Source organism: Hylobates moloch, unplaced genomic scaffold (genome assembly GCF_009828535.3).
Source record: "Hylobates moloch isolate HMO894 unplaced genomic scaffold, HMol_V3 SCAFFOLD_6, whole genome shotgun sequence".
Taxonomy (NCBI): domain Eukaryota; kingdom Metazoa; phylum Chordata; class Mammalia; order Primates; family Hylobatidae; genus Hylobates; species Hylobates moloch.
The window spans coordinates 126,582,118-126,608,830 of record NW_026652281.1 but is presented as its reverse complement, the minus strand read 5'-3'; the positions used below and the strand labels follow the sequence as shown (position 1 = coordinate 126,608,830).

The 26,713-nt window shown below is 37.8% G+C and overlaps 1 protein-coding gene across 8 annotated transcripts in view; it reads left to right on the top strand.

The window, feature by feature from the left end:
* CSNK1A1 (casein kinase 1 alpha 1) overlaps positions 1-26,422 on the top strand; it is a 61,324-nt gene extending 34,902 nt beyond the window's left edge. For 2 of the 8 annotated variants that reach the window (XM_032158325.2, XM_032158323.2), the window contains 6 exons: positions 3,205-3,344; positions 4,538-4,616; positions 6,797-6,871; positions 9,577-9,683; positions 11,133-11,281; positions 19,857-20,726. In XM_032158325.2, the coding sequence (XP_032014216.1) occupies positions 3,205-3,344; positions 4,538-4,616; positions 6,797-6,871; positions 9,577-9,683; positions 11,133-11,281; positions 19,857-19,864 (558 nt within the window). In that variant the 3' untranslated portion in view covers positions 19,865-20,726. Of the gene's footprint in view, positions 1-3,204; positions 3,345-4,537; positions 4,617-6,796; positions 6,872-9,576; positions 9,684-11,132; positions 11,282-13,029; positions 15,713-17,412; positions 17,801-19,856; positions 20,727-26,218 lie in introns of those variants that run through there. The other 6 variants (XR_009213856.1, XM_058440018.1, XM_058440017.1 and 3 more) reach the window with 6 other exon arrangements.
* Positions 26,423-26,713: the final 291 nt, after the last annotated feature.

Sequence of the window (26,713 nt, the reverse complement as noted above, 5' to 3'; positions counted from 1 at the left end):
GAATTATGGAATGATCCCCCCCCCTTTTTTTGGTTTTTGGTTTTATTTTTTGTTTTTTGGGGTTTTTTGTTTTGTTTTGTTTTGTTTTGAGACGGGGTTTCACTCTGTTGCCCAGGCAGGAGTGTAGAGTGCAGTGGCGCGATCTCGGCCCACTGCAACTTCCACCTCCCAGGTTCAAGCAATTCTGTCTCAGCCTCCTGAATAGCTGAGATTACAGGTGTGTGCCACCATGCCCGGCTAATTTTTGTATTTTTAGTGGAGATGGGGTTTTACCATGTTGGCCAGGCTGGTCTTGAACTCCTGACCTCAAGTGATCCACCTGCCTTGGCCTCCCAAAGTGCTGGCGTTATAGGCATGAGCCACTGCGCCTGGTCAAATTATCCTCTATTTCTCAACTCAGTTCCCTGTGCCTTTGAAGAATAGGCTGCATTGTTTAAAATGGGTGCAAATTTCACTCATAACATGTAGTTAGTAAAAATCCACAGAAAAGGAGCTTGACTCACTGAAGGAAGTGCCTATGTCCTTGCACATAAAAGCCTATAATAAAAATGCATTATCGTATGCTTATTTGATACTGACTTTTCCTCATTTGGTTCTGCCTTTACATACTTACAGCTTTTTGGTTGTATCTTTGGCATCATGTGGTTTCATGTAAACATTTCCATTATATGTTTATATTTATTAGTTTTAAACAGCAAAGCATACAGAGAGCTACTAAAGAAGCTTGATAGGTACCCGAAGGTAATGAACCACCAAGAGTTTTATTTCCTTTTTTAATTTCAAGTAGTTTTCCTTTCAGTTGTTTACTGAGAATAGGCTATCTTTGTTCAGTACTAACATTTTTTTCCTGACGTATTTTCAGTTTTTATAAGAGGAGAACATTTAAAATTATTTGGTCTTTAGATTTTTGTTTTTTAGATTGAGATGTTTAAGAAGATTGTGTTTACATATTTGTAGTTTTCTTGATAAATAAGGTTTCCTCCTTTAGCGTTGTGGGAGGAAAGAACTCTCCAGCGAACACTGAATTTTTATAAAGCAATATTTTGGTTGTGAGAAAGTGTCTGGTTATTGAGTCACAAATGGAGCTATTGAATGTAGATTTAGACATGAATGGAACTGTTAGACATACTCATGTCATGTCCCTTTTGTCCTTCATTTTAAAGTACCAAAGGAAGCAATCCTAGAAAATGTGAACTGGAGGAAATTCTATGTACTAATCACTCTTCATTCAATGTCTACATATTTCTTAAAGATATTTTTTAAAATGCCATGAAGCTGAATGTCCTTTTGTGTTTATTTTCCCCATGTTTTCTTTTCACTATGAATCTGCAGAACTTAATCATCATTTTTGTTTTGCTTAACAAATGTATTTTGCTCATTTTAATATTTGTGTACTGATCTGGTTTTCATATCAAGAGAAACTTAAAGTATAAGCTTTATTTCTTAGTGTTTTACAACACAAATTTTCCTGTAATGACTTGATTGCTTAGGAAGGGAGTTTAATCTTTTTACTTTGAGAGTCTTCATCATCCAGTTAACATTTACTAATAATTTAATCTTCATTCTTTTATAGTAGACTAAGTAAAAATCAGTATCTCGTTGACATGGTGACTGAAGCTCAACTGTCAGTGTCTTTACTGTCCAAAGTATAATTGAGAATAGGTTATAATGCTTGGCTGAAATAGATGTTACTCATGCTCCTAAGAGAGGTACTTGGTCAGATCTTTATAACCTAAATCAGTAACTTGCTTTATTTATTGACATGAAATCTGCAGGTTAGGTGATCGAGTTTCCCAGCACATCACAAATTATAAACTGGCAAAAGGGACCCAATAGCCTAATGGAGAGAAGAACTACAAAATTTAGGAATAACTAGAGAACAATAGACTAGGGCTATATAGTGTAAGGGCACATAGACCTGCCTAGCTTAATATTTGTAGATTAACTTTTATTAAAATATAGCATAATAGGTGATTTTATGGCAAAAGCCAAAATTTTAAGTAGAGATTATTACTTTTCATATAGTAGGTAAATATGAATCTGTTTTGGATTTCTTTTTCATAAAAATAGTTATTTACTTATAAAAGGCTTAAGTTCTGGAGTGTAAACTTGAATTACATACAACGGTTAGCTACATTATAAATGAATACCTTATTCCCTGAGTACCATATAGACATGATAACACTAAACGTTATTTTGTTCTAAACACTAGTTTTTGTTTTTAGTTAGCTCACTTAAACTGCTAATTGTAAGCCACCTTGATTTAAATGCTAAGCGCTTTTTGGGGGGATTTTTATATCAACTTGTTAAATTTTACAGAAGTTTAACCTGACCCATTTGTATAATGTCAGTGCTAAGTAGTATTTTTTATTTTAATAAAAAGTCTTGGTTTCATTGGCAATGTCAGACTTTTAGGGTAGATAACAAGCATTCTGTTGGCACATTTAAAAGAGTGGCCTTTGTAGGAGGGAAGAGTTCAGATAGCTTATATCTGGATTTTTTTTTTTTTTTTTTTAAAGACAGAGTTTTGCTCTGTCGCCCAGGCTGGAGTGCAGTGACACAGTCTTGGCTCACTGCAACCTCTGCCTCCCAGATTCAAGCGATTCTCCTGCCTCAGCCTCTTGCGTAGCTGGGACTACAGGCATGTGCCACCACGCCCGGCTATTTTTGTGTTTTTTGTAGAGATGGGACTTTGCCATGTTTGGCCAGGCTGGTCTTGAACTCCTGACCTCAAGTTATCCGCCCGCCTCAGCCTCCCAAAGTGCTGGGATTATAGGCGTGAGCTACTGCACTCGGCCATTATATCTAGATTTTGAAACCTCATGTTTGTTTACCAATGGTAACAGGTGTACAGACTATCAGGTGTCATTATGACAAATAGCACACTTGTTGCTTCTGCTGTCAAGCATGTATACATTTCTTACTTTATAAAGACAGGTTCCTGAGTATGTAATGAAATGGGCCTGTGAAATCTGCAAACGACAAGGATAAACTACTAGACTTTTTTTTTAACTTGATTTATTGATGAAGACTAGCAAAAGCTTATGGGGGGGTGTTAAGTCTGTTCATTATCTGTTCTGTTAATACTTGGGATACTTTATTTTGATATATTTGAATGCAAAGAATAGATACCATTTAATAAATAAGAAGCAGTTTAATTGAACAAGGTTGGAAACCTAATGTTTCTGTATTTCTCTTTTAAAGTTATTCCTTATTGATTTTGGTTTGGCCAAAAAGTACAGAGACAACAGGACAAGGCAACACATACCATACAGAGAAGATAAAAACCTCACTGGCACTGCCCGATATGCTAGCATCAATGCACATCTTGGTATTGAGCAGAGGTAAGTTCGAAAATGGAATGTGCTTATCATAGCCATAGCAGAAGCCATCAATGGGTTTTTGAAATATTTTAGTTTCTTACAATGTCTAAGGGTGTTTCTTGGCTGAGGATTTGAAGGATGCTTGTTAATCATTTTACCTGCTGCTTTAACCAGTGTAGAGAAGACTGTTAAATGAGGTCTTTTGGATTTTTTGTTGTTGTTGAAGGTTGTCTCTTGGGGGGAAAATACTGCGTGTTAGAAAGTTAGAAGCATAAGTGCAATGTTGACGTTTCTTTTTGCAGCTGAAGATAGTACATATATTTTTAAAGCTATTTGGGGCTTTTTATACTTTAGTAATTCACATTGAGTTTGGGAAGAATGCATTATTTATTTTTAAAAGGAAAATGTTATCAGTGTCTTAATAAACCAAAAGTGGGCTGATGGACCATCTCCTGTTATACTTCACTCAAATATGTAAATTAATAGGATCTAGTTTAAAGTAAAAAAATGTCACAGTCTCTGCTCTCTTCCTATTTCTTCACATGAGTTCTAGAGTTTCAAGTTCCTTTCATCTTTTACAGTCACTTTTTGCTCCTTAAAACAAGCATAGAAGTAATAAGTGGAAAAAACAATGATATGCCTCCAGGTTAAAGAACCTCATACCAAGAATTTCAGGCTTAAGAAATATCCAGAATATCTGAATGATCTAGGTTAAACTGTAATGTCACTTTTTCTGTACGCCAAGGCATTACCTATCCCTAAATATATATATATCTAAATATATATTTGTTTGTATGTGTATATAGATATGTATGCATGAATACATTCATATAGATGTTCAATTAGTTTTAAGTTGTAACTCCTTTCCAGTACTCCTGAAGTTTTTTTAAATGAGTTTCTGCAAAACAGAAATGTCATCCTGCTTGGTTCATTAAGCTCATTTAGGGGGTTGTTTAGCCAAATCCTTTTTGTTCTTTTAAAATTAAATTGTAAGACAGTCGTTTGTCTGATTTTGGATTCCATGGAATAAGTTTTGTTTAGAGGTAGGTAACACATGAACTTTTAAAAATCACCTTAAATAAGTATCTTCTTGCGTAAGACACCAAATAGTGTTCCCTCCTCATTTGGGAACATTTCTTCTGGGTACTTGACTTTCTTTCATATGTTTTTCATAATAATAGTTCCAGTTTATAAAATTACGTTCTCTTTTCTAGTCGCCGAGATGACATGGAATCATTAGGATATGTTTTGATGTATTTTAATAGAACCAGCCTGCCATGGCAAGGGCTAAAGGTAAACCAGACTCATATTATCAGATTTTTCTCTCTCTTTTTTAGAATAAAAATATATATTGGAGAAGATAAGATTTAAGGTCCTTTCTAAGTCTGAGATTTTTCTGAGATAATAAAGAATTAACCTTAATTTACTTTTTACCTTTTATATGGGAAAATGAAACCAGATCATTTTAGTAAGAACTTAGTTCAGCTAGGCCGGGCGCGGTGGCTCAAGCCTGTAATCCCAGCACTTTGGGAGGCCGAGGCGGGCGGATCACAAGGTCAGGAGATGGAGACCATCCTGGCTAACACAGTGAAACCCCGTCTCTACTAAAAATACAAAAAATTGGCCGGGCGTGTTGGCGGGCGCCTGTAGTCCCAGCTACTCGGGAGGCTGAGGCAGGAGAATGGCATGAACCCAGGAGGCGGAGCTTGCAGTGAGCCAAGATCGTGCCACTGCACTTCAGCCTGGGGGAAAGAGCAAGACTCCGTCTCAAAAAAAAAAAAAGAACTTAGTTCAGCTGAAGAACAGTGTCCTCTGAGAGACAGTAAGCTGGTACCCACTGGTAGCCAGTAGCTCTATCTAGATGGAAGTGGGCATGGACTAAGAAAGGTGGAGACTTTCTCATTTTGATGTGTTGCCATTATATTGAAAATGTATGTTTTTATGTACAGCAAGACCTGTTTATCAGCAATACATATCCTAACATTTTGTTTCTATTAGCTAGGAGTTTACTGTTACTTTTGTGAGGGTGTGTTAATGATAAATCACCGTGTCCTAGTTTGGGTGGGGGTAAGGGCATGGGGAATGGTCTTGCTCTGTTGCCCAAGCCGGAATGCCTGGCTCACTGCAGCCTCAACCTCCTGGGCTCAAGCAATCCTCCTACCTCAGCTTCCTACCTGTAGCTGGGACTACAGGAACATGCCGGCATGCCCAGCTAATTTTTAAATTATTTTTTGTAGAGACAGTGCCTCACTGGTCTCACTGTCTCACAGTACCTCACTGTCTCACAGTGCCCAGACTGGTCTCAAACTCTTGGGCTCAAGCGATTCTCCCGCTTCAGCATCCCAAAGTACTGGGATTACAGGTGTGAGTCACCACTGTTGATGTGTCCTAAATTTTAATGGCTATTTTGGTACCTTACCAGTTCTTTGAAGGAATACTTGTATTTATTGAGGGGCTGTGAGCTAGTTGTACTGCTCACTCCTTGGGTAGGTAGCTTTATCTAATATGAGTATTTTTAGTTTAGAAAAATATTGTGACTTATACAGTTAACTCCATTTATTAATGTCACTAATTGATGAACAAATTTTTTTGTGTTAATCTGATGTCTTTGCCCTTGTGTTGAACATGGGTTAAGAAAATGCTTTTCAGGCTAAGCATGGTGGCTCATGCCTGTAATCTTCAACACTTTGGGAGGCCCAGCCAGGCGGATCACTTGAGCCCAGGAGTTCAAGACCAGCCTGGTCAATATGGCAAGACCTCACCTCTACTTTAAAAAAAAAAAATAGCATGGTGTAATGTCACATGCCTGTAGCCCCAATTACTCAGGAGGCTGAGCTGGGAGGATTGCTTTGAGCCTAGGAGTTCGAGGCTACAGCGAGCTATAATCGAGCCACTGCACTCCAGCCTGGGCAACCGAGGGAGACCTTGTCTCAAAAAAACAAACAAACAAACAAAAGCAAAGAAAAGGAAAAAGGAAAGAAAGTGCTTTTCAGCTGGGTATGATGATGCACACCTGTAGTCCCAGCTACTTGATAGGCTGAATCAGGAGGATTGCTTGAGGCCAGGAGTTGGAGGCCACAGGGAATTACTGCTGAGCCTGTGAATGGCTACTGCACTCCAGCCTGGGCAACATAGTGAGACCCCATCTCCTTAAAAAAATATATAGAAAGAAAGAAAATGCTTTTCAATTTTGGCCCCAGCCATTTTTACTTAAATCTAATATCCATATATTCCTATTAGACTCACCCTTTCCCTATAGCTAAAATTATATTCTTAGAGAAGAAACTTACATCAGAAGTTAACAGTTTGGGAAAAATTTTTTTTAGATGTATTATACTTTGATTTTTTTAAATTCTGGGTTAAAATTTCTCTTGAATCTCACAGGTACATGTTTATGTGTCTAGTGCGTTAAACTACTATGGTTCTTCTCAGTAGCACGGAGTATATCTTTTTTATTTTATTCTTTTCCACAGGCTGCAACAAAGAAACAAAAATATGAAAAGATTAGTGAAAAGAAGATGTCCACGCCTGTTGAAGTTTTATGTAAGGTGAGTATACATGATGAATATTAAAAAAATATAAATGATCCAGGCACAATGGCTCACACCTATAATCCCAGCACTTTGGGAGGCCAAGCAGTAGGTCACTTGAGCCCAGGAGTTCAAGACCAGCCTGGGCAACATAGGGAAAACGCATTTCTACCTTAATAGATAAATGGTCCGGCTGGACACAGTGGCTCACGCCTGCAATCCCAGCACTTTAGAAGGCCGAGGTGGGCGGATCGCTTGAGCCCAGAAGTTCCACGAGACCAGCCTGGGCAACATGGTGAAATCCTTATCTACCAAAAATACAAAAATTAGCTGGGTGCAGTGATGCACGTCCGTGGTCCCAGCTACTCAGGAGTCTGAGGCAGGAGGATCACTTGATCCCGGGAGGCGCCAATTGCAGTGGTGCAATCTTGGCTCTCTTGCAAGGATCTGAGATTGTGCCACTGCACTCCAGCCTGGGTAACAGAGTAAGACTCTGTCTCAAATGAGTGAATAAATGAATGAATGATCCAAGAAGAAAAAGGAACATTTTATTTGCCAGCTCTGGAACTTGTAACGTCGAGTTAGGTAGCTATTCACCATTTTAAGTTTACGTTTTTATTATTCTAAATATCTTTAACAAGGGCTTTTAACATAGGAGTCTTTTTAGGTGAGTGTTTTGCTAAGCACAGTGGCTCACAGCTATAGTCACTTTGGTAGACCGAGGAGGGTGGATCGCTTGAGCCCAGGAGTTCGAGACCAGTCTAGGCAACATGGTGAAACCCCATCGCTACAAAAAATGCAAAAATTAGCCTGGCATGGTGACGCATGCCTGTAATCCCAGCTTCTTGGGGATGCTGGGGCAGGATGCTTGAGCCCAAGAGGTTGAGGCTGCAGTGAGCCAAGATTGCACCACTGCAGTCCAGCTTGGGTGACAGAGTGAGACCCTGTCTCAACAACAACAAAAATAAGTAAAATAATAAAAAATAAGTTAAATAAACGTTATAAGTAAGTAAAATAAGTGTTTTATGTTTCTGGTTTGTTAGGGCTCTCTAATCTGTTGAAAACGGGGCAGGGGGTAAATAAACAGGGCAGGTAAACATTTTCAATAGAACCTCATTAATCTATTAGAAAAAGTAAGAAATATTCTCCTTAGCCTAAACTAGTGCTGGAAAAGAAAGGTTATCAACAATTAGTACATTAAGGAACAGGGAAACATGCAGACAGATTGGAGCAATCCAAAATAGCAGCTCTCCAACAATACAGGAATACAGAAGACAGTTTGAATCACACTCATTTTTTCTGAAATTTTCAACTTCATAGAAAGGCAGTTGAGTTTAGAATAGAGAGGTATTTGTGTCATGATGAATAACCATGATCTCGTCCATAAAAAGAAGGCCATATGGTCTTTCAGACAAGAAAGAATTGTATACCTGAAATTAAGTACAAAGCAGTACACAAATAAATAGTTGAGGGAAGAAATCAGTGAGAGTTAAGATAGTAATTATAAAGTGGTAAGATTGTTTTCGGTCTCTTTGTCATACTGTTTGCCATTAACACAGGCCATAAATGTATATATAAATGTTGAGTTTTAGAAAGATGTATAATATGTATTATTTTACATCTTTTAGCATATGTATATGTTTCAAGCGGTCACCCAATTTATATCAGTGCAATCAATAAAAAATGTTGCAAGCATTTCCATTCTATCCTTCCTAACTCCAGGACGTGAGAAATTTCTCAAAATCATAAGGTTGTAGAAAGAGACTACCTCCTTTAACTTTACCACTCTCCGCATAGGCATTTACTCTAGGAGAGGAGATACAGAGGTTTAATATTTTGTATTTCCACATTGCTGATTGGGGAAATCCTTTTGGTGACTAATACCTAGAGCCTTGAAAATGTTTATACATTGTTGAGAATCTTTCCTAAGGAGCTAAATGGAAAAATTCTATGCCCACAGATGTACTTAGCAGTATTATTAATAATAGAGAAAAATTAGAATACATCCAAGTGTTCAATTATAGAGAACAAGTTAATCATGTATATACTAGGTAGAATATCATGCAACCATTTAGAAACTTCTGAAGGCTGGGCATGGTGGCTCACACCTGTAATCCCAGCACTATGGGAGACCGAGGAGGCCAAGCGGGGCAGATCTCTTGAGCTCGGGAATTTGAGACTATCCTTGGCAATATGACAAAACCCTGTCTCTACTAAAAAATACAAAAAATTAGCTGGGCGTGGTAGCTCGTGCCTGTAGTCCAGCTACTCAGGAAGCCGAGATTGGAGGATCGCTTGAAGCCTGGGAGGTGGAGGTTGCAGTAAGCTGAGATTACACTACTGCACTCCAGCCTCCAGATTGAGACCCTGTCTTTAAAAAAAAAAAAAAAAAGTTTATGAAGAGGCGGGACTTTGATAAAATGACAGGTTTTAGTAAGTGGGCTATATAAGTTATTTATGAACATAGTACTGTATAGGAAAAGCACTATATGGGAAAAACATATGTATTTCTTCCACTAATATTGTACGTAATAGGGTAGGTAGGGTCATGACATTTTATTTAAATTTATGAGGAGACCAAGCCATCATTTTAGCTCTCATATCTTCCTATGAAATGGTAAAATATCCCGCCCAAAAATATCTTTTTGCTTGTACTTAAATGCATTAATTTTTCTATCTTGAAATGTTTGTTTTTAACTTTATTTTAACCCTTGAACCTATAGGGGTTTCCTGCAGAATTTGCGATGTACTTAAACTATTGTCGTGGGCTACGCTTTGAGGAAGCCCCAGATTACATGTATCTGAGGCAGCTATTCCGCATTCTTTTCAGGTCAGTTTTTAAGGTATTTTAAGATTATAAACTCTGTGAGGGAAATTGGTTAAATTTACCTAACAAATTCATTCTGATAAATACTAAAGTAAAGCAGATCTAGCTAACGTGAATAAAAGGTTTAAGAAACTGATTTATTTGGGACTAATTTGGCATTTTTCTATTTGTAGTGTAAATAGGTGATTTTAGTTTAGAGTGGATAGAGAGTTGAATCATACTCAAAGTAGAATGTAACTTTTCCAGAATAGTTATAATTCATATTAGATATAAGTGGCTGTCAGTGCCTTCTGGAACTCTCCAACTTTGTTACAGTACCAAATAAAAAGCAATTAAAATATCACATAATCATGGAGTCTGATCAAGTGGTAGCAGTCCTAAACTAGGGTAGGGTTCCTTAGGCACAACCCAGAACTGGTCTTGAAAAAGTGGGGGAAATAGATTACATGTGGCTCAAACTCTTAGTTGGAAGAGAGTAAGAATTGAGGTAATCCGGCCAGGTACGGTGGCTCATGCCTGTAATGCCAGCACTTTGGGAGGCCGAGGCGGGCAGATCGCTTGAGGTCAGGAGTTAGAGACCAGCCTACCCAACATGGTGAAGCCCCATCTTTACTAAAAATACAAAAATTAGCCGGGTGAGGTAGTGCTCGCCTTTAATCCCAGCGACTCGGGAGGCTGAGGCAGGAGAAGCTCTTGAACCTGGGAAGCGGAGGTTGCATTAGCTGAGATCCCACCAGTGCACTCCAACCTCGGTGACAATGAGGCTCTGTCTCAAAAAAAAAAAGAGAAAAACAAAGAATTCAAGTAATCTGCCTGGTGCAGTGGCTCACACCTATAATCCTAGCACTTTGGGAGGCCAATGGTGGTGGATCACTTGAGGCCGGGAGCTTGAGACCAGCCTGGCCAACATGGTGAAACCCCGTCTCTGCTACAAATACAAAAATTAGCTGGGTATGGTGGCAGGCGCCTATAATCCCAGCTACTCAGGAGGCTGAGGCAGGAGAATTGCTTGAACCTGCGAGATGGAGGTTGCAGTGAGCTGAGATAGCACCACTGCACTCCAGCCTGGGCAACAAGAGCAAAACTTGGTCTTTAAAAAAAAAAAAAAGAAAAGAAAAGAAAGAATTCAGGTAATCTTTTAACCCCAGAAAAGTGTCTTCCCCAGGTACCAGTCAGACATCTTATTCCCAAACTTCCAGTTGAATGTTTACTCTTACTTGTTTTTAGGAAGTACCTCCTCATATGAGTATTCCCCTAGATAACTGACAGCTTGATTTCATGTTTCAGTTTTCATGCTGCCTTTTTCATCTATAATAAATATTTTAGAAGCTGCCACACTTGAGGAAATATTCGTTGTGTAAAGAAATGCTCTCACTGTCTTAAAAAGTTAGTAGGTTATATAACTGGACTCTGTTATTAAAGGATTAACATAAAATATTTTATGTTTTCCAGGACCCTGAACCATCAATATGACTACACATTTGATTGGACAATGTTAAAGCAGAAAGCAGCACAGCAGGCAGCCTCTTCCAGTGGGCAGGGTCAGCAGGCCCAAACCCCCACAGGCAAGCAAACTGACAAAACCAAGAGTAACATGAAAGGTTAGTAGCCAAGAACCAAGTGACGTTACAGGGAAAAAATTGAATACAAAATTGGGTAATTCATTTCTAACAGTGTTAGATCAAGGAGGTGGTTTTAAAATACATAAAAATTTGGCTCTGTGTTAAAAAAAAAAGACGTCCTTGGAAAATTTGACTACTAACTTTAAACCCAAATGTCCTTGTTCATATATATGTATATGTATTTGTATATACATATATGTGTGTATATTTATATCATTTCTCTTGGGATTTTGGGTCATTTTTTAACAACTGCATCTTTTTTACTCATTCATTAACCCGCTTTCCAAAAATTTGGTGTTGGGAATATAATATAATCAATCAATCCAAAATCCTAGACCTAACACTTGTTGATTTCTAATAATGAATTTGGTTAGCCATATTTTGACTTTATTTCAGACTAACAATGTTAAGATTTTTTATTTTGCATGTTAATGCTTTAGCATTTAAAATGGAAAATTGTGAACATGTTGTAATTTCAAGAGGTGAGTTTGGCATTACCCCCAAAGTGTCTTATCTTCTCAGTTGCAGAGCATCTCATTTTCTCTCTTAAATGCTCAAATAAATGCAAAGCTCAGCACATCTTTTCTAGTCACAAAAATAATTCTTTTATTTGCAGTTTAACTACATATGATCTTAATTTCAAAACGATTCCTTTGTTTTTGGCTTGATTTTTTACAATGTTGCAAATATCAGGCTCCCAGGGTTTAATGTGGAATTGAAGTCTGCAGCCAGGCCTTGCAAGTTGAAGATAACTGGGGCAAATGCCATTGAAACCGCTAGTCTTATTTCCTTTCTACCTTTCTGTGGCACTCTTACTGCCTGTAAGGAGTAGAACTGTTAGGGCACACTGTTGCTATACAGTTTGACTCCCATTTTCATGTTTTGTTTTTCTTTTCCCATTTCTGGGGCTTACCTCCTGATACCTGCCTACTTTCTGGAAGTAGTGGGCAAGTAAGATTTGGCTCTTGGTTTCTAATTTTTAAATTTCTGAATGACTGCTCTAGTCTGAACTTGGCCTTTATAGATTAATCTTTGCTTCACATTTTTAGTGTTTTATTTAAACTATTTTATAATTTAAAAATAGATTCTAATCTGAAGATACTTTTCAAGAAATATTATTAACTGATGTCATCCTCATCCCAGCAGCTCATCTGTTAGGAATGAAGTTGAGATGCTTCTATTCCATGTTTTTGTATTTGAGAAGGATTCAAAGTTGAAGGTTTATTGTTGTTGGGTTTTTCAGATGGTGACATTTAAACTCAGGATAGCAAACCCTAATGTTCACACAGTGCTCTGCCTCTGCATCTCAGTTGGGATAGTTGCCCCTTTTGAGTGTTTTAATCATTGTGTAACTAATCATAGTGCCAAGAAGTTCATAATGTGTTATGTAGCTAGTGTCACTGAAAAACAGTCCTACCATTTTAGGTAAGACCAAGTAGAGTCTCTAACCCAAGGACTTGTTACACCTGACAACCTATAGTGTATTTGCTTTTTCTCACAAAATGAAACCAATTTTGCTGAAAGCTAGCTGGGATAATAGGATCATCACAAGTTGCAGTTTCTATAACTAAAATTAGATTGAAATCTCTTCTGACCTAGAACATTTTACTTCAGGCATTCAGCAGATTTCAGAAAGAATTACCTTATTTTGAGTTAGTTTCTTTGTTAGTTTATTGTGTGTCTCTTATTCAATAAACAAGCAGAAATTTGTGTCCTGCCCTATCCAGGTCTTAAAGATGAGAAGTTGGATCCACTGATCTAGTTTCCTTTTTGGGGTGGGGGGGGAAGAACTGTAATTAAACTTGTTTAATCCTTATTTTGTATTGTAGCTATTTTTTGTAAAAGCAACTTAAAATCTTATAAAAATTTTATAGCGTCGTTAGAGACAATGGTCATACAAATTATCACATAAACATGGACTTGAAAAATTAGGCTTTTCATAAAACACATCACATGTCATTGACTGCTTTTCAGAAATACACTTCCAAGGCAGTACATCTGTATTGCTACTGAAAAGTGCCACTTCACAGAACACAGACTTCTTTTTGCTCTTTGACATCTTCTATTTTTCTTTTTTAATACAAAACTTTGTGCTCAAGACAAATCTTACATGAAACTCTCATAAACCATGAAAATGTAGCTGGCCTTCGGGCCTTAGGCATGAAATAAGCATGGGGAACATATTCCCCTAACTTCTACCCCCAGCCCAGCAGGTTATCCTTTAAGAAATCTCCTAGGAATTCTGGAGTTTGAAAACAGTTCCTCTATGTTATTCCTGCTTCCAGTCTCTAAGTAACAAGGGCATTTAAAAGCATAGTCTCTTAAGGTCCACTGTAGTGGTCTTTTATTTAAGAAATAACTCAGCTGGGCGCAATGGCTCACGCCGGTTATCCCAGCACTTAGAGAGGCTGAGGCAAGCAGATCACTTGAGGCCAGGAGTTTGAGAGTCTGGCCAACATGGTGAAAACCCATCTCTACAAAAAATACAAAAATTAGCCAGGTGTGGTGGCATGCACCTGTGGTCCCAGCTATTTGGGAGGCTGAGGCAGGAGAATTGCTTGAACCTGGGAGGTGGAGGTTGCAGTGAGCCAAGATTGTGCCACTGCACTCCAGCCTGGGTGATAGAGTGAGACTCTTGTCTCAAAAAAAAAAAAAAAAGGAACTCATACAGCTCAATGATACATTGATCTCAATAAATCGTTTTAATAATGATGAAAACATCCTACTGGGTTTTTCTAGTTAAAAACTTTAGGACAAGCACAGTGGCTCATGCTTGTTATTCCAACACATTTGGGAGGCTGAGGTGGGAGGATTGCTTGACCCTAAGAGTTCTAGACTTGCCTGGGCCACATAGTAAGTCCCTGTCCCAGCTCCCTGCAACATCCTCCCCAACCCAAAAAAAAAAAAAAAAAAAAAAGCCAGGCACAGTGGTGAGTGCCTGTGATCCCAGCTGTGTTGAGAGGCTGAGGTGGGAGTATCACCTGAGCCCTGGAGGTTGAGGCTGCAATGAGAGCTGTGATCATGCCACTGCACTCCAGCCTGGGCAACAGATGAGACCCTGTGTCACAACAAGGAATTTTTAGAAAGTGCTTTTTAAATGCATTTTATTACTCTTCACAGAGTTAAACTTTCAGAGGATTTAGTATTATTGAACTAAGTTTCATAAGTGTATTTTAAGCAAGTAAATCTCTAATGTAGGAAAATCCCCAAAATGGTAGCATTTACTAATGTTTTATATGGTAATTTTTGAAAAATATATCTGATATTTCTTCAGTAAAAATGGTGTTGTTTTAATAACTTACTAAGAATGTTTAAAGATTCTTTAAGTCTGGCTTATCTAGCTAATGTGGGCCTATTAAATAATAGGCAGACTTCCTTATATTCTTTACATCTTTTCAAATACTCCATTCTAATATCCATCAAAAGACTTCTCTTTATGCCAATTATTATCTGTACTAGTTTTTAATGTTCAATTACTACAAGATTATAATTACTGCTTTTATTCATGTTCCCAAGAAAAATACGTAAGATTCACACCCAACACACTTCGAAATTTATTTCACTCCCTTTGACTGTATGTGATTATCAAAAAAGTATTTTTCAAGATATTAAAAATAAGTAAAGAAAAATGAAATATTTTTAGGACATTCAAAATCTAATGAAGTTCAGTGTTTCTTTAATTGAGGGCAGGTGGAGGTGGGGGAGAATTTCAGAAGGTAGTGAACCCAAAGGTGGATTCTTGGATAATTCTACTATACTCAGCATCTTAACCCATCTGTTTACTACCCTAACCATAGTTACTAAGTGGAGTTTTATCATAATAATATACACAGCTATCAAAGTGTTGACATTCAGAGGAGATTACAAATATTATTTTTCTATCATGTTGACCTACCATGTCCACAGTCTTCCTTGAATTACCTTCCAATTTTACTGGGCTGCATCTACCATTTATGTCTAGTTTGACTTTTTCTGACTTCACCAATTGCTGCTAGGAACGTGCTGGTCACTCAGCAGCACACCCACATCACAGGGGAAGATCTTGAAATACCTGGACAGTCTGAACACGCTGCTCTGAATACACTCAATTCTAAGAAGTACCAGGGAACCGCATCTTCTTGCTGAAATCTTGAATTTTTGTCAGCTTTTTTTTTTTTTTTTTTACTGTGGACAATAAAGCTGGAAAGATCTAAATAACCCAACAGGAAATGCTGATGAAGGTGCAAGAGTTGGTTTGTGGTCATCTGGAGTCCATGTCTCCAAGACTGCTGGACCTTCAAATTCTGCAACTTGTTAGATCATCTGGATGATAGCACAACTGTTAGAAGACCTAGAAGAATACAGCATTGCTGTGACTCGGTGATGAATGCAGACCATCTACCAGCTGGGGAAAGAATCAATTATAAACAGGTATTTTAAAACTCTAGAACATCAGAAATGTATAGCAGAATGAATTCTGTTATAAGGAAGACAAAAGAATTCAGTCTGTTTTTTAATGCAGTTTAGGAATAATGTATACCTCCTATACTTAAAATTGTCATTTATCTTTCCCATTAAATACTCTTTTAGTTTCTGCAGGGAAGGAAGAGTTATTACAGGTTTTTTTCATTATTATTATTCTTTAACTTTAGATATTGCCAATTTGATTTAAAATTCTCCAAACTTAATTCTGTGCAACCAACAGAACCACACAAGCAGCCAGGCACTGTGGCTCACTCCTATAATCCCAGCCTTTTTGAAGCTAGATGGGAAGATCACTTGAGCTCAGGATTTTGAGAACCATCCGGACAACATAGGGAGACTTCATCTCTATTTTAAATAATTTAAAAAAAAAAAAGAAAAAAAAAAGGCCAGGCGTGGTGGCTCGCTTCTGTAATCCCAGCACTTTGGGAGGCCAAGGCGGGCAGATCATGAGGTCAGGAGATTGAGACCATCCTGGCTAACACAGTGAAACCCTGTCTCTACTAAAAATACAAAAAATTAGCCGGGGCCAGGCGCGGTGGCTCATGCCTGTAATCCCAGCACTTTGGGAGGCTGAGGCGGGCGGATCACAAGGTCAGGATATTGAGACCATCCTGGCTAACATGGTGAAACCCCATCTGTACTAAAAATACAAAAAATTAGCCCGGCGTGGTGGCGGGCGCCTATAGTCCCAGATACTTGGGAGGCTGAGGCAGGAGAATGGCGTGAACCCAGGAGGTGGAGCTTGCAGTGAGCCAAGATCGCGCCACTGCACTCCAGCCTGGGCGACAGAGCGAGACTCTGCCTCAAAAAAAAAAAAAAAAAATTAGCTGGATGTGGTGGCAGGTGACTAGTCCCAGCTACTCAAGAGGCTGAGGCAGGAGAATGGCGTGAACCCAGGAGACGGAGCTTGCAGTGGGCGGAGATCGCGCCACTGTACTCCAGCTTGGGCGACAGAGCGAGACTCCGTCTCAAAAAGGAAAAAAAAAAACCACAACCATGTTATAAGAAAAGTATAAATGACATAGCATAATTAATATTTTCAAAATAACTTTTGAAAAGTTGTCTTGTAGCGTGAAGGGATCCTAAGTTTCAAAAGCCCATCACAAACTTACAAACCTTACTACTACGTAAATATCCCTTTGAACTAGTTTCTGGTTCTATTTAAAAAGTCGAAAACATTTGAAATTAATTTGCAAATAAGAACAGATACACACTGTGTGGGGAGGCTGAGGTGTAGGATCTCCTGAGCCCAGGAGTTTAAGTCCAGCCTGGGCAACATAACAGCAAGACCTCATCTCAAAAAAAAAAAAAAAAAGCATATCTTTTGTTTATGTTTTTTATAGACAAAGTCTCACTATGTTGCCCAGGTTTATTTGGAACTCCTGGCTTTTAAGTGATCTTCCTGCCTCAGCCTCCCAAAGTGTTAGCATTACAGATGTGAGCCACCTCATCTGGGCCAGAGCATACATTTTAGATTTCAGATTGGGTGGCGGGCAGGGATAGAATATCCTTGTTAGTTATATAAAAATAAACTTTTTTTTCCTTTTTGCAGATTTGAAATTTAATTAAGCTATTAACTTTTTAAGCATCACATCCTCCAACTCTGTTTTAACTCCCCACCCCCCCCTCCTTTTTTTTTTTTTTAGGAAAAGGGATTCATTCCTCATTTTAACTGATGTTACAGTGAAGATGGGTTCTTGAACTCTTGGAAGCCTGGATAAGCCACCTAATCCGCAAGATAAAAACCAAAGACTAATATTGGGGAAAAGAGTGCTTAGTACTTGAAGACTGAATGTTGAATACCTGTTGAATATTCCTATTGAGGTTTTTTCCTAAATATACTTCAGTAACATCTTAGGACAATTCACTGGAGAAATGTTGATCCCTGGCTGGAATGTCATACCATTGATCCATCTGAAGAGTTAAAGCTGGATTTGACTGCTCTTTTCTACCAAGAATATTGTTAGGGTAGCCTTTTACCAGTTTCTAAACAATTGTAATCATTTATTGACTCAGCAATTCCGCAGATAACAGGTCAAAAGATGTACAGATATATTCTAAAGTTTTCCTGTTATTAAAGGCACAAGAGTTTCCTTGTATTTTGACTGACAATGTAGCATGTTTCCATTTTAGTTTGTTAGTGATGGTGGTTTTCCCTCTGAAAGCCATTTGGTGTATTCACCATAACAATTAGTTTAATATGATTACATAAGAAAACTATGATAAAACCCAGCAATTTTAGTAGTTGTGAAAATACGTTTTTTAAATCATGTTTAAGAAGAATTGCAGGACTTGAAACCAAATCCTGATGGGGGAATTCTGTTTAATCCTGTTTAACCTGTTTAATTTCTGTTCAATCCTTAGTTTCTTAACCTGCATAGCTTATCCTATATTGTACTTTCTTTCTTTTTTAAACTCCCAAACAAGAAGCTTGAAATGTTTCCTGTATTTTAAAGTTGAAATTTGGTCACAGGGTATAGTCAGATTTTTATTAAGGTTTGGTTTGACAACCTTTAAAAGAAAGGTTAAAAGAAAGGTTTACCTCGCTAATACTTCTTAATAACATGCATCAAATGATATTCCCTATGGTGAAGTATATTCTCAAAGTTTTGTTATCTTTCATTTTTGGCATTTGCTGCTTATGGACTTAGTACCCAGGCAACAAAGATCTGTTGTGCACCTACTCTGTTGTATGTTTGCTGTTATTTCCCCCCCCCCAAAAAGAGCATATATGCATAAGAAATAAATATTAGAATTATTTTGTTTCTCCCACAAAGCCCATGGGAGATGGCCCAACAAATGTTTAAAAAGTAAAAGAGGCCAGGCACGGTGGCTCCCACCTGTAACCCCCACACTTTGGGAGGCCATGGTGGGTGGATCACGAGGTCAGGAGTTTGAGACCAGCCTGGCCAACACAGTGAAACCGTGTCTCTACTATAAATACAAAAATTAGCCAGGCATGGTGGCAGGCATCTATAGTCCCAGCTACTCAGGAGGCTGAGGCAGGAGAATCACTTGAACCCAGGAGGCAGAGGTTGCAGTGAGCCAAGATCATGCCACTGCCCTCCAGCCTGGGTGACAGAGCGAGACTCTGTCTCCAAAAAAGAAAAAAGAACTAAAAAGAAAGGAGCAGTTTATGATTGAAGAAAACATGACCTGGGCTGAAAAAGTGAGGATTGATTGGAGTGGGCTAGAACGAGCTATAGTTTCTAGCTCATTTGTAAGGAGGTAGACAAAGGGGCATTGGTGCCTCAGAGTGGGTGTCTGGTGAGAGGAAAAACGGTGCTTAAGAGATTTTCAGGCTATTGCTGTTGGACAGGCATATTTTCTCCCGTTGCCTTTAGCTGTAGATAAAGTGTGGTTATGACCTGAGGCTTCTTGTATTCAAACTTGGCCTAGGGCCTATGTAGAGGCCCTAGGGTCTACTTGGGGTGGAGGAGGGAAGTATTTGTAGAATGTGTAGGCTTGAGAAGTAAATAAAGCCAAAAAAGCATCACTTGCTTACATTTTTAAATGAGTCACAAAACAATCTTTCTAATGCGGCTGGTAAAGAAGTTTTAAAGGTCTATCCAAGGTTTCTCTACAGAAATTACATGCTTCTCAGGTCTTTAGTAAAATAATACAGATAATTATGCCTTGAATGCATTTATTATTAAAGCTTACCGTTTTAATTTGTGTCAGAAATAATTTGTGCTCATGGTAGGATTAAAATTGTATTCTTTAGTTAAAGCAAAGCAATCTGTTTTTCATTGATTTGATAAATATGTGAATGCCTAATATGTTCTGGGTACTAAAAATGCAGAAACATGCTCATTTGAATTACTAATAATTATTTTAGTATGCTGAGAGGCTTTGAATTCACTGTACTCCTCCTTCCTAGAGTCATTCAAAACAGAAAAAATTAGTTTTAAGTATAGATTCATGTTTTTCTGTTTTAAAAAGTTGAGCTAATACTTTTCACAAGAGACGAAATAACATGAGCCACTATAATTATTGGCTCAGTTCCACCCAATTTCCATATTTTGGGTGTAATTTAAAATTTTTAACTTGGAATTTTAACTTTTTTTTTTTTGTTTTGATTTTTTACCAGGTTTCTAAGCATGAACTGAGGAACAGAAGAAGCAGAGCAGATGATCGGAGCAGCATTTGTTTCTCCCCAAATCTAGAAATTTTAGTTCATATGTACACTAGCCAGTGGTTGTGGACAACCATTTACTTGGTGTAAAGAACTTAATTTCAGTATAAACTGACTCTGGGCAGCATTGGTGATGCTGTATCCTGAGTTGTAGCCGCTGTAATTGTGAATATTAACTGAGATAGTGAAACATGGTGTCCGGTTTTCTATTGCATTTTTTCAAGTGGAAAAGTTAACTAAATGGTTGACACACAAAAATTGGTGGAGAAATTGTGCATATGCCAATTTTTTGTTAAAACCTTTTGTTTTGAACTATACTGCTTTGAGATCTCATTTCAGAAGAACGGCATGAACAGTCTTCAGCCACAGTTGTGATGGTTGTAAATGCTCACAATTGTGCATTCTTAGGGTTTTTCCATCCCTGGGGTTTGCAAGTTGTTCACTTAAAACATTCTTAAAATGGTTGGCTTCTTGTCTGCAAGCCAGCTGATATGGTAGCAACCAAAGATTCCAGTGTTTGAGCATATGAAAGACTCTGCCTGCTTAATTGTGCTAGAAATAACAGCATCTAAAGTGAAGACTTAAGAAAAACTTAGTGACTACTAGATTATCCTTAGGACTCTGCATTAACTCTATAATGTTCTTGGTATTAAAAAAAGAAAAGCATATTTGTCACAGAAATTTAGTTAACATCTTACAACTGAACATGTATGTATGTTGCTTAGATAAATGTAATCACTGTAAACATCTATATGATCTGGGATTTTGTTTTTATTTTGAAATGGGAGCTTTTTTGTTTACAAGTTCATTAAAAACTAAAAACTGTTTCTGTAAGGAAATGAGATTTTTTTTAAACAACAAAAAATGCCTTGCTGACTCACTATTAAAATAAAAATCTCCCCAATTTTTTGATAGACTACTTCAAGCCATTTGTTACATGGTATTCCTTTGCAAGTCAATTTAGGTTTCGTGTTATAACTTTTCCTCTTTTTTTTAAGAAAAATGAAAAAAGTAATTCTTTTGTCTGAAGGGGAAAGGCATTCTTTCATTTTTTTCTTTTTTCTTTTTTTTTCTTTTTTTTTTTTTATGACTTGCAGGCACAATATCTAGTACTGCAACTGCCAGAACTTGGTATTGTAGCTGCTGCTCGCTGACTAGCAGCTGGACTGATTTTGAATAAAAATGAAAGCATTAAAGGGTTTCCCTACAAAACATTTTTCTTTAAAATACTTTTGAAATGGCTATAAGCAGTTGACTTTCACCCTTGGAGAGCATCACACTGTGTGAGGTTCAGTGATTGTTGACCCTCCCCAGCCCCTCCTGCTTCTTTAAGTTATCCGTGTGCGTGCGCTTCCTCTCAATCTTCTTTGCACGCTCATTTCTTTTTCTCTGACCCATGAGAAAGGAAAACTTACTGATGATAATTTTTAAATAGTGTAATTTATTCATTTATAGCATGTCAGGATAAATTAAAAGAACATTTGTCTGGAAATGCTGCCGGGAGCCTATTGTGTAAATGTAGGTATTTTGTAAAATAACCTTGAAATTGTAAATTGACACGTGTTTGGTCAGATTGTGTCAAAGTTTAATTTGTTTTGTTTTCTTTTTTCTTTTTTTTATTTGAAAACTACTTTAGCAATAATTAATTCCATGATTATCACATTCTGCCATTAAGGGATATTAGTACCGTAATACTGAAGAAATTTTATTAAGTCTGAACTTTTGGGGTAGGCAGCTTCTTTGTTTCTTTTCTATCCACCCTTGTCGGTTGAGGTATTTGTTTCTTGACTAATAAACCCTTTGATACTTTTAGCCAGAAATCGGTCTCATAAAGCTATTTTTGAGTATAGTTTGTGTAAAATAAAAATGTTTAGCTTTGGTAATAACTTCCAGGCTGAACTCCCTCTAGCAAGATATTTTTCAGTGCTTTTATTTACTATGCACTTAGACTATGCACTTTTTCTGAAATATTTTTGTAACACTTTTTTGTATTTTTGCCATTTGAAAAGGTTGTGGTGTAGTTGGTCTGTAATTAAGTTGCAGATTTAAAACTGCTGTTAGCTTTGTAAATCAAAATATAGGTGTTTTTTGTCCTGGTATATCGTCATTCCATCTGCAGCTGGAGCTGGAATCCCATTGATCTTCTAGCTACCATTCATTTTCTTCACTGTTCACAAAAGAAGAATGTGAAATTCAGTGAATGCTGTTACTAATCCTGTTGCGAGATGAATCTCATTTCACCAAAATTAAATTATGTTTTTCTGCTAAAATGATACAAGTTGAAGACACATCACTCTGAAATTGGAAGACCTCACCACTTAAGGCTCCACAGTGGCTTACTCAGCTGAACTCTAGGTTACTACTCTTTACTTTGTTCACCCATTGCGGGGTGCAGTTTTTTTTAAAATGTTGGGAGATGGCCATTCTAACTACTGTTGAATGTCTCTGTTTTGGGAAGGTATAACAAGAAATAAAAAAGAATATATATGAAGGGAGAGACTGGTTATCTCCTCCCATATGGTTGTGCTTATCCTCTTATGGCTTACAAATGAATATTTGGAGGTTTGCTTTCACAATGATTTCCCATCAACAAATATTTTTATTAAGATTTTTCCTGTTTCTGTTAGTCGTTGCAGTACTCATAAATATTTTAAGCTGAGCATACTGTAATAGTCATAAGTTTAATTTCATTATAATAAAAATAGTCAAACAAAAGGACTTTAGAACCCAAGACAGTGAGCTAGTTTTCCCTAAAGTTTGCTGAACTATTAATGAATATGTTCTTATAGCCCTTGACTAGAATGAGTCATGGGAATTCTAAGAAGGGATGGCCTAGACATTTTTAGCTCAGTTAAATTCAGTATTTAATGCAGGTGAGTTCCTGGGTCGTTTTCCAACTAGTCTGGAACAGTTTGGTTCTGACTCAAACTGGTATAAAGCATTATTTTAGGTTTTCTCTTTGCCAGTTTTTAAGCAGTTATAACCATGTAAATCAAGATGTGAGGACCTCTATATGAAGTATAGTAAAGAAGTGGTGTCAGCAGATCAATATATGTGTCCTGGGTGTGCTACTCTCTTAAGTGAGACTTTGTGAGACTATACTTTAAATGCATTATTACCATTGCTTACATTTTGGGGGATTTTCTTTCTCCTCAAAACTTCCACTTCTATTGTAATATTCTTAATGACAATCTTTTTTTTAGCAGTGTATGTTTGAAACAGCCAAAGATGGCGATGAACCAAGTGTAAATTGATCTAAGCAGCCCATGCAGTTTGTGTTGAATCAACAAGCAGTGTATTGTTGAAGTGAAATTATTTTCTGAAATGACTTGTTAGACCAGTTTTGAGGACATACTCAAAAGTAGAGTAATAATGGCTCCTGGGATGGAGAAATATGAGATGAACCTGGAACATTCTATTATGGTGCCACAAAGGAAATTTCAAAAAAAAAAAAAGTGGATGGCCAGGAGCGGTGGCTCACGCCTGTGATTCCAGCACTTTGGGAGGCCGAAGTGGACAGGAGTTCAAGACCAGCCTGGCCAACATAGTGAAACCCTGTCTCTACTAAAAATACAAAAATTAGCCTGGTGTGGTGGCAGGCACCTGTAATCCCAGCTTCTCAGGAGGCTGAGGCAGAAGAATCGCTTGAACCCGGGAGACGGAGGTTGCAGTGAGCTGAGATTGCGCCACTGCACTCCAGCCTGGGTGTTGCAGTGAGACTCCGTCTCAACAACAAAAAGGTGGATTCATGTCAAAAGGGCACAGGAGCCACTTGAAGGATTTATACTTGCTAAGTTTGTGTCAATTATCAAAATAAACTGGTAGCAACATTACAACTCACTGAATAAGGTACCATGATTCCACGTTGACTTAAAAATGGAGAGAAGAGAAAGCTCTAACTTGAATGTCAGCTAATTTAAGGTGAAAGGATTTATGTGTTAGAAAAATCACCATTTTGCAAACTATAGTTGTCAGAATCCTTAATGTATGTGATCTCTTTTATTCCTCATAACAGTAATAAGAAACAGTTAAAAGAACTGTTTCAGAAGAGTGCGGCTGCCCAAGGCAAGGCTTGTTGGTAGTTGGTAAGCTTTATAGAGCCAAGATCTAAACCTGATTTACTTGCTTTCATGCAGTTAAGCCATGGTGCTCCTCTTGTTATATCACCCTTTTAAACCCAGAGATTGATAATATTAGCCATCATTTGCTGAGTGTCATGCACTATTCTAAGTGCTTTACATGTATTTGCCTAATCAGCATCCTGTGAAGTATATCCTGTCTCCATTTTGCATATGAGGATACCAAAGCAGAGTTGGAGGGAAGATAGTTATATTCTCTTACTTTATTTTTTTGAGACAGGGTCTCGCACTGTCCCCCAGGCTTGAGTGCTATAAGACCTTAACTTTCCCCTTTCAAAGTAGTTTATAGTGTCTAAATATCTTAGATAAAAGTATACATCAAATAGGATGGCATCCTGGAAAGATTTAAAATCTGAATGACTGGAAGGTCGGGCAACTAGGATTTCTTAAATTGCAGCTGTTTTCAACATAGATGTGTTGTAGAGTCTTTTCGGTTTCAAAATTAAATTGACTATAAATGGAGTGTGCTTAATTCAGATCTAAAAACTTGGAAATTAGAAAGTTGTGTGCTTGGCTGAGTGCTGTGGCTCACGCCTGTAATTCCAGCACTTTGGTAAGCCCAGGTGGGCGGATCACTTGAGGTCAGGAGTTTCACCATGGTTAACATGGTGAAACCCCATCTCTACTAAAAATGCAAAATTAGCCGGGCGTGGTAGTGCACGTCTGTAGTTCAGCTACTTGGGAGGCTGAGGCAGAATTGCTTGAACCCAGGAGGCAGAGGCTACAGTGAGCCGAGACTGAGCCACTGCACTCTAGCCTAGGCGAAAGAGCGAGACTCCGTCTCAAAAAAAAAAAAAAAAAGTATTGTGTGCTTATATTGCCTCCCTTACCCCCTCAAACTTGGGCAGGGCAGAGTCCATCTATAATAAGCAAATGGATAGTTTCTGCATCTGTCATCAACTTTACACAAATATTTTTATTCTTGGAGCATTTTTGAACTAAGATCTAGGCACTTTAAAAGACAAAGGCAATGAGTAGCTTCCCTGTATCCACACCCAGTAAGTTAAAAAGCAGTCTTACAGAGCCTTAAGTAAAATGTTTGGAGTAACTTGGTTCTTTCTTTGTAGCATTTTCTAATTTACTGTTTGACATATATCTGATTAGAGAATATAGATGTACTTAATTGTTTGGGGTGTTAAAGAAAATAGGAGCGACAATAATAAAACAAGATGTGTCCACTGGTATAACAGTGGGATAAGGATATCTTTGAAATGCTTAGGCATATGTTAATCTCAGTAGATTGCAGAGTATTTTTTTTTAGTATTTTTTAATTTACATGAAAATCTGGGAAATTTTAATAGTAATTTTCCAGTCTAGTCATGAATTTTTCATTACATCCACCAGATGGGAACTGATTCTGCCATATGCAAAAGGCTGCTTGCTATGTGATAGTGCTGGGGATTGGGGTGGCAGGGGGATGTGAACAGGCAGAATGGAGTAAGGGCCTTTAGTGAAAGTATAAGGGAATGACTTTTAAGAGGCAGGTACTTTGTGTATGTTTTGAAAGTAATTGTGGGCCTAGTATGGTGGCTCAGGTCTGTAAGTCCCAGCACTTTGGGAGGCTAAGGCAGGTGGATTACGATCACGAGGTCAGGAGCTCAAGACCAGCCTGACCAACATGGTGAAACCCCGTCTCTACTAAAAAAATACATATATATATATACACACACACACACACACATATATATATATATAATACACACATATATATATACACACACACAAAAAAAATAAAAATTAGCTGGGCGTGGTGGCAAGCACCTGTAATTCCAGCTACTCAGGAGGCTGAGGCAGGAGACTCTTGAACCCAGGAGGCGGAGGTTGCAGTGAGCCACCGCACTCCAGCCTGGGCGACAGAGCGAGACTCTGTCTCAAAAAAAAAAAAAAAAAAAAAGTAATTATATGTGTCCTACAAGGCTGTGCTGGTGTCTTGATCCTTTGGCCTTCAAATAGAAAAGGTTTGCCATTCCTTAGGAGTCATTAAACTCCCTTCACCCCTCGTCTATCCACTAAAATGTAGGAGCACTCCACAAAATATGCAGGTCCAGAAGAGAAAGGGGCAAATGATCAGGCTTTTTACTAATTTATCCACTGACATGTTTGGTCATTTTGTGGCTCATTAGTAGAATCCATATTTAGAGCCAAATGCTAGAGTTCATTTTCTTTCGTCTCTTACAGTTAACGAATGTGAAGCCCAAAAAGATGTGCAGATGTGGTCAAGCTCCCCAAGCAAGACTAGAACCCAGGCCAAATAGTACTACTCACATTTAGAGGTAATATATGTTTTCTAGTGGCACATTTAAGCCAGAGCAGTTTTTTAACATAATACATTTATTAGCCAACTCTTACCTAGTTATCAGTACTTCATCTGTGTGTTGATGATAGCAAAAAAAAAAAAAAAGCCAGTCTTGTTGCTTCATGGCCTTATTAAAAATTGACTTTTTTCTAAAAATCACCTTAAAACTTGACTAAAATTGTATTTGGATTTAAGATACATTATATCTACAAGAGTGGAATGCATTAATTAGATTTGCAGTCTGCTACATAAAACCAAACTAGACCAAGTTGTTTTTGCTTGAAGTTGTGAATATTTTTACACTTTTAGAGCATTTCCGTGTACCTAAGTTTATGTAGATTGTTCTAATATACCAGTGTATTCACTGACAGGGTGTT